The sequence below is a fragment of the Equus asinus genome, chromosome 16 (genome assembly GCF_041296235.1).
Source record: "Equus asinus isolate D_3611 breed Donkey chromosome 16, EquAss-T2T_v2, whole genome shotgun sequence".
In the NCBI taxonomy this organism is placed as follows: domain Eukaryota; kingdom Metazoa; phylum Chordata; class Mammalia; order Perissodactyla; family Equidae; genus Equus; species Equus asinus.
In genome coordinates, this window is record NC_091805.1 from 9,637,474 (window position 1) to 9,646,300 (window position 8,827).

At 36.4% G+C, this 8,827-nt stretch overlaps 1 protein-coding gene across 2 annotated transcripts in view; it reads right to left on the reverse strand.

The window, feature by feature from the left end:
- The window catches only part of NEGR1 (neuronal growth regulator 1), an 824,026-nt gene that overhangs the window by 340,542 nt on the left and 474,657 nt on the right, over positions 1-8,827 (reverse strand). For both annotated transcript variants that reach the window (XM_014867325.3, XM_070486591.1), the window contains exon 3: positions 1,728-1,853. In XM_014867325.3, the coding sequence (XP_014722811.1) occupies positions 1,728-1,853 (126 nt within the window). The remainder of the gene's footprint in view (positions 1-1,727; positions 1,854-8,827) is intronic.

Consider the following 8,827-nt stretch of genomic DNA (forward strand, 5'->3'; position numbering starts at 1 on the left):
CAATCTGTCTTCTTTCAGCTTCATGATGTTATCCATTATCCTTATCCTAATAACTTCACTAACCAACATTCGTGCTATTTAATTAAACTGAAATGTACCCAAGCACTTAAAAAAGAAGAATATGCATAATAACAAGCATTGCAAAGCAGGAGAGGTAAGTCCAAAATATTAATCTTAAATTATAAGAAGATGGAGATTATGTGCTTCATTCTTACAAAAATTATATTGCCATATCAGATTTAAATCCCTGGAAAGATGATTAAGACTCAGCTTATATTTGCATATCACCTATACTTATTAAAGCACATTTATGTCTATTAACTTTTTTGAGACTCACAATAGCCAGGGGTTTTTCAATCATTCGATTTTCGGAAAGTAGGAAACTAGCTGAAGGTGACTGAGGCTAAGAGATTTGCACGAGCATTGGCTGGGCTGATGAAGAGGGAAGTTGAGAGGACCATGTGTGTACTAACTCCTAGTCCACGTTTGCCTCTCCTACACCCCATGCAGAGCCTTCCATGGATTCAGTGCTCACACACCAGTTTTATGATTCCGTAGCTGCTCCAGAGAGTGAAGTGCTGGCAGTCAAGAGCACCCTCATGCTTCAGAAATATTATAGGGGCCATAATGCATATTATATAAGTGTATACTGCTGTTATATTGATTTTTTTTCACATTAATAGTAATACTAAGCATATAATGTGAGTAAGTCTCATTAGACTCACTGCATAAATGAGGAAACTGAAAGACATTTAAGGATAAGGGATATGAAAGAAAGCATTAGCGGGTAAAATAGATGTTCCAGTTGTACTCTTTCTACGCCTACATAAAATGTGCCTTCTGATTTCTTTAAAAGCAATTTCATCCCTCTAGCCTTCTTGGTGCCATTTCCACCAAAAATATAAAACAAATCACATCAAATTTAATTCATCTGAAGTGGTGGTGGGGGGGGGGGTTCTAGTCATTAAAAGTACCTCTCTTACTTCCATGGTATACCCAAAACTATATAGTTCAAATATTTAAAATTTACACAAATTGATGATTCTGTTAAAAATGTGCCTGTGAAAATCTGTTTTGATAATGATTATCCCCAACTTCCTAAAGGTGACTTGATCTCTTTAGGAGGATGTGCACTGTAGCAAAAGAACCAGAAATCCATAAACATGTCATATTCCTTAATTTCACCTAACTATGTGATCTTGTACAAGTTACTGGAACTCTTGGGTTTTTAGATCCTTCATCAGTTAAAATTTAATTCTCACTGCCAAACCCTTGCTTCTGAACTGCACTTTGAAATTAGACCCAGCAACCTCATAATTTGTATAATTTCATTCTCCCTGATTACCTTAGCAGTTCATGCTGGCCTATTAACATGTGAATGCCAATTGAAGAAAAGCCTTACACATTTAAATGAAGATATTTCTCTTGCGATATTTCCACTGGAGCCTTTTGTCTGTTGATTTGTGATTATCCAGGATACTAAAGTGAAAATAACCTTGACTAGGAATCAAGAGACATAGGTTCTATTCTGGGCTCCGACAGAAAATGTTCATTTAACTTTTGTGAAGCACAATGCCTTTAGACGTAAAGAATACATGTAACAATATGCATCCTGCCTACCTCATGAAAAAGATGTACAAACATAAGTTGAGTCTTCAGTTCTGAACAGATGAGGTTACAGGAGAATATTGAACAGCACAAACAACACAGATGTATTTCTGCTTTACCTGATGGGGAGATGTGCCGCCAAGAAATGGAAGGCTCTGGTTTCCCAGTGGCCAAACAAGTGAGGGTGACATTGGTTCCTTCATTGATGGTCATATCACTTGAGATGTCATATATCTTCGGAGGAACTGAAATGGCAAAACATGCAGTGGTCAGAAAGAAATATATAAAATTCTGTTGAACTCCATGATACCATGCAATAAAGCCGTGGTGGTGAAATGTAATTATGGCCTATGGTCATCATCTAAAAAATAGATTCTCCAGATCCTCAGGACTCTCCTGGAGTTTTCTCTTTGTTGATTGTTTTTATTTTCTATAATTTTCAGACATTAACTATTTCAGGATAAATGGACTATTTAATAACAAATAGTTTGAATATTGCTTGGATTTTTATGGTGACTACTTTGCCTTAAGTAAACTAGGATATAGCCATCTGTCTGTTCCACCCATGTATCCTCACTATAATGATGGTTCTCCTGTTGAAATGATTAAATAAAAATGGAAATCTGAAGAAACTTAAAATAGCAGAGGAGCCATGCCTACATGCTGATCTAATCGCTGAGTGAGGTAAAACATACACAGAATTGGGATGTAAGATTTCAGGGTCACAAAGACATTTGGGGCCTCAATTTTCTTCCCGCCAAATAGCAGGGCTGGACTTTCTCAACATTTATGTTCTAAGGACCACAAATTCTAAGGGCTGTGAAAGGTGTGTTCAATATGAGTTTTCCTGTTAATGATGACTGGAAACCACTGGTTGAAAGAGATCTCTTCACTTTGGGATTTCTTATAACGTTTTTTATGGCTTTTTAGACTATAAATCTCCAAGAGTGAAAAGGAAAATAATTGCATTGTGGTTTTTTTCTGGTGTATTAGACTGTAGGAGCTTTTGTCACAGAGCATTTGATAAAATTAGTGATCATGGAATACACTTTGGGAATGCTGGATAGGAAAATGCGTAAATTAACTTCGAGGATGAAAATGTCCATATTCTCTCAAAGACCAAATGGTCTCATTCAATCCTTAACAGCATGGATATGAACCCTGTGTTCTCCACTGGTTAGCTGTGTTGTCTGGGGCAAGTTACTTTCTCTCTCTCAGCCTCAGTGTCTTCACCCGAAAGCTGGAGACAGGAATAGCACAAACCCCATAGAGCTGCTGTGAGGATTACATAACTGATTATTTGTCAAAGGACTTAGAAAAGCACCTGGCATTATTGTTAGCTATTCTTATTAGATGTTTTAAAACACGTGTATAGTGTCTGAATCTAATTTTAGTACTGCTCTTTACCATGCCTTAAAATAGCTCTGGGAGCATCATTTCCATATGGTATATGACTGGCCTGTGCCACAAGTTTTGGTTTACTATATAAAAATTATAGTATGTTGAAGTTCCTGGTCAAAACTAAATAAATGGCAATTAGACACCTTGATAATTATTAGAAAAATATGCGTTTGACTGGAATTCTTTTAATTGTTCCATTCTTAGGGTTTCTTTATGCAAGAGATATGTTTTCACAGTTATTTAAAAGAACAGTAACTAAAATCTGTCATAAGGATAAATTAAATTATCCATACTTCGAATATCATCTTTGATTTTTTAATGGAACCAAAACTCTGCTACAAGAAAATCTAGGATGATTTGATTACAAATATAAAGTATTCAATTATATGTAACTGTTGCTATGACTGAGGAAAAGGCTTATTCCTAAGTGATATACCATTGTAACTTGTTTCTAAATGACATACTTTAATTGGCATTTAAAACATATTATCATTAAACTCTTCAGCGAGCTCTTCTCAGGCAAATAAGAAAAAATAAGCCATTCCAAACAGAAGATTCTTTTTTTAGCTTAACTGAAACAGAACAGAAATAAAGACATTAAAATACCCTAGGAGGAAAGTAGAGAAAAATATGCATGACTTACTGGTGAATAGGAGAGTTAATAAAAATAAACTCACAACATTAAATAAAAATAGCATTTGGGTCTGTGGATGTAGGCGTAGGTTTGACATAGGAAACGATGAAATATATATATACACGTGTCTGCATGCATATACATATACACATACACAGATATGTTTAAACCAGAGCTTACTATTAAAAACAACTTATATAGTGCTCTCTTCTTTTATATAGAAGACAGTGCACAGAGATCAGTCTAGTCTGGCTGGTTTATTTATATATTTCAAATATATAACTGATTCAACTTTGGACTGGGTGTGTATATCTAAGAGAAATGATGGAGTGCCATAAGACCATGCATTCTATCCTCTAAATTAAATTATTTTGTCAATTCCGTCTGATCTTAATATAGTTTAGTTTCATCTTTACGCATCTATATATATTTAAAGTGGTAAACATGAGTGGTAAAATAATATTAAGCACAATATTTGAATTCACAGAGAAACAACCAAGTCCCTTAGCAATAAACTTAGATTTGACATTTAACCATGGGAAATTGTATGGTGGGGAATGAGTGTTGAATTCCAGGTGTGACATGTCATCTCAGTGATTGCAATCGCCTCCTGGGGCCTCATAATTCAGGATATGCTACAGGGAAGAAACATCTGGAAAAAGGATGTTAGTAAGAGAAAATCCCTATGGCAAGGCTCTTCTCCCCAGAATGCGTCACCTGTTGGCAGCAGATGCTGTGTGTGGAGAGGGCCAACGAAATCTGCCACATGCACTGTAGCTTGTGGAGGCAAAAACAGGTCTTGCTTTGGTGAATATTCAAAGGCATTGCATATTCAGTTTAAGACTTCAAACTTTACTGAGGATTATGAAAGGAATAATTTTGGACTCATAGGAAATGCAAAAATTTCAAAGTACAATCCTTGCCCTCAAGGAAGTTAAAATTAAAAGAGAGAGGCAGAGGGGCTGGCCCTGTGGCCGAGTGGTTAAGTTTGCTCACTCCTCTGCAGGCGGCCCAGTGTTTCGTTGGTTCGAATCCTGGGCGCGGACATGGCACTGCTCATCAAACCATGCTGAGGCAGCGTCTCACATGCCATAACTAGAAGGACCCACAACGAAGAATATACAACTATGTACTGGAGGGCTTTGGGGCGAAAAAGGAAAAACAAATAATAAAATCAAATAAAATCAAATCTTTAAAAAAAAAAAGAGAGAGGCAGATAGGTAAGTAACTAAGAGAAGACAAATATTTTCCATTCCCATTTTACATGAGTAACACATGTCTAATAGGTATGCCTTCTGGGTTCAAATCAGCAGATATTAATTTTGTTTTCTTTTAAAGTGAACAACGTAGGATAGTTTCTGCGCAAAGTTATTCATCGTGGTACCATTTGTAAGAGAAAAAAAACCATTAATAACCTCAATGTAGGGCCATGGAAATGGAGGTATAGTCAGCTCTGCCTCCAGAATAAGGTATGGTACTGGGGAAGGGTTTGGAATGATCCCAGGAAGCATCAAGCTAAGGGAAAAAGGAAGAGAAAAAGGAGGCTTCCACTTGAGTTGCCAGGAGCAGGAAAGAATGGTGATGTCTCAAGAACCTTAAGACCATCCAGTTCTGTTGGCTGTCCTTGGGTTACAGTTTGTGTATAATGACGCACGCACACAGGTGGGAAGGACTCTATTGAGCTTTCTGAATGACACAGCAGCATGTCTTATGGTATGCCCAATATCTATGCACTTGCAGAGAAAAACAGAAAAATGAGGAGAGTTTGAATAACTTAACTTACTATCCTAGATGTGTGTTCCTTTTCTACATACCTTATTTCAAACTCCCTCAAACCCTTTTCATTTAGAAATTTAACTTAAAAATAATTTGTTTAAAAAAGAGCAAATGTGTTCAATCAATTCAATAATTTTTAAGTCACTAAAAACTATGGATTTTAATGAGTATTTTGAATTCTTGTGCACATTTTTTAAGTATTTATGACCTAGAGCAGAGTAATACAGAAATAAGTCATTCCTCTAAATGTAAATTTGTTTAATTCACAGGAAATAATTATTATAACATTATTATCACTATCATCATCATGACACCATAAATAAAAACAATGAAAGGTAGAAGTTCTAGACTTCATATTAAATCACAGAATATCTCTCTCCTATTGGGACCCTAATTGGGGATACATGAGACTTTTCAACTGTGTGCCTAATTTACTGCTGTGTATCACCAATTAAAGAGGCTGAAGAACTGGGGTAGCTTTCCAAACAACAGAGATTGAAAGTGGATTTAAAGGTTGTGTTGGAGTCAAATGTTTTCAAAAATTCTCTTATACATTTAAAGAAATCACTCTTGGACCCTCAAATTAATAACCTGCTTTACCTCTTATTATTCATGAGCCTCAAATTTAATTACTACTTAGTACCTTGTCCTCAACTCCTAATCAGTTGATATCATGGTGAGGGATGATGCACATTTAGATGTATCTATAGATTTAGATTCCCTAAAGGTAATTTAAATCACTTGTTGATTTCATCTTCACCAAAAATTATGCCATCTGACCTGCCCCAACTGCCTTCCCTCATTTGCATTGTCTATCAGTGTCCTCAGGCAGGGTGTGGAGCAGCATCAGTAAGGAAAATCTTAGAATACATATTCAAACCAAATACTAATGATTTCCACACAGCCAACCATTTTGGATTATTCCTCACCATTAGCATTATGTTGTACAATTAAGTTTGTGTGTGGCCTTGTATTTTTTTTTTCACTTGTACGTATTTTCTGATCTGTATAAATAAGTTTTGTTTGTTTAATGAGCAACCTTCACAGAGTTAACTTAAATTTCTTCCAAGAATTCATCTGGTAGTCTGGAACACAACCATTAAAAATTTGAGAAGTCAACCTAAGGGTGACTAATCTGTATGTCACAGGAATCATATGAGCACAGCGTTTTATCCTATTAAAAGTCTGTGCAGATGATTTTCAGAAACAATAAATGGAATAGAGTTCACACCTATATTAAGTTGTATGAGATGTGAGGTGGGGTCACACATAATACTGAAAATCTTTAGAGGATGTATTTGACGGTTATCTTAACTGTAAAAACAAGACATGGACGATTTGAATCTGGAAAGTTGCATTGGCTCATTGGAATCAATTAAATGCCCCATCAAGTTCTTAAGTTGTAAGTGTACCTGAAAGACCACAGCACATACAAATCCATTTGGAGGCATTTTTTAGGCTGCTAGGACCCGCAATATTCTGGGTACAAAGACCACCTGCTTCCTTAGTCAGGGTGTAAAAATCACAGCAGTGTTTTCTAGGCAAGTACACTGTGTGTCTTCCTATTAATTCTCTGAAGCTATACGCTCATTACTAAAACTGTTTAAAGGTTTTAATATATCTATTTGAATTACCCACACAATCACTAGACTTGTTCCCCAAGCATGTTCACTAGGCCAAACAAGAAATAAAAACAAAAGTGATTCCATCTCTTTGGTGTACTGCTTGACTCACCTCTCCAAAGTGACTTCCTCCACCCCAAAAACCTATCACAAAGAAGAAACACGGACATCGAATTTCTCAGTTAATGTTAAAAGCTTAAAATTTCATCTTAAAGCGTTGTGTTACTGATGACTGATCATCTTAAAGCAAGACAGATTTTTCTACACATGTGTCGTTGAAATAAGCATTTGCACCCACAACCGTGTGTCCCCATCATTCTTCCTCTTCTTGTAGTTTCTTGGTCATGGTATTCCTTACAGTCTGCTGTTGTCATTGGTATTTATTTCTTTACTTGTTTACTGTCTGTCTCCTCTTCACAGAACACAAGCAAAGGCCTCGAGTGGGGACCTTGTTTACTTTGTTCCACAGCTTGTCATCAGCACCTAGAAGAAGGCTGACACATTCGTGATATGCAACAATTATTTGTTTATTGTTCTTTTATGTGCTGAGCTAATATTTCTTTGACTTCTTAATGAATATTTCCCATAGAATTTCATACCACTGCAAGAATGATATAATGGTGAAAATGTAATTTTGGTGCCAAGGGTCCCAGTGACTTTTTTCAAGAATTCTCTGAGTTTGGGCATTCGATATTCCTTTTAACTCATTTAAAAGCATGGTTATTTTCCTACTGCATTGCCTACTATAGTTTTAGCCATGTTAACCCAGAGAAATAATTGGACAATAATCATAAAAATTTATTTTTAATAGAATGGGCTGTCCTATCTTAGGCAGAACTTGATGTGCTGGTTAGAGCATCTTCTTACTTGAGAAGTATGTAAATTGAGGGTCAAAAGGATTTGACTCTAAGAGCATGTACATATCATTTCTGCTTTTTCTTTTCTTTCCACAGACCTGGAGTCTGAGTTAGGTTGAATAAACTATGTATCTGAAGATTTTCCAAACTGCTTGAGTCAACAAGCTAGACATAACTATAAATCTTGGGAGAACTGGCTTTTTCTGCACTCCCATTTCTGGTAATGGCTGGCAGTATCAGAAGAACAGCCTTCCTTTCCCTGGGCTGGCAGCTCTCTTCTCAGCCTTGGCCAGCCCGCAGAAAGGGAAAGCAGATCTCCGTTATATAACAAACCTCCTGGAAAAGGTGCTGTGCTCAAATGGAGAGAAAAAATTCTTTCTTTTTTTTTTTCCTAAATTGGTTTGCTTGTGGGTGCTTGAAGTTTTCCTGGCCTGCACCTAACTAGCAGTGTTGTTTTCTCCAGCTCATAGACTGTAAATGAGTTTGTAGTTTATGACATTTCAGAGCTTTCTCTGGCTTCTCCCCTCATCACATCACTCAGATGGCGATAGCAGGAAAAGATACTCGTGTGACTTATAAATGCAAACTTGCCAAATTGACGGATTACCTACTCATGGAATATTCCAGAATTACTTTTGGGTGCAAAGAATATGTTTGAGAAAAAACTGTATCTTTCAGACTTCAGTTCACAGTTTGAATCATGTTGCTTAACTTAGTGTGTTTCTTTTCTTGGAAAACCTATGTCCAAGTTTTTCTTAATCTACCGTGTCCTTCCCAGGTCAGCTATATAAAAGGGAAAAACAGGCATTGATCTGTTTTAATCCATCCATCCACCTATCCATCTATTCATTCAACAAACATTTATTGAGTACCAACTTGATTAGGGAGACTAATCTTAAGGAGTCCATGTCTAAAGACTTGAAAGACCT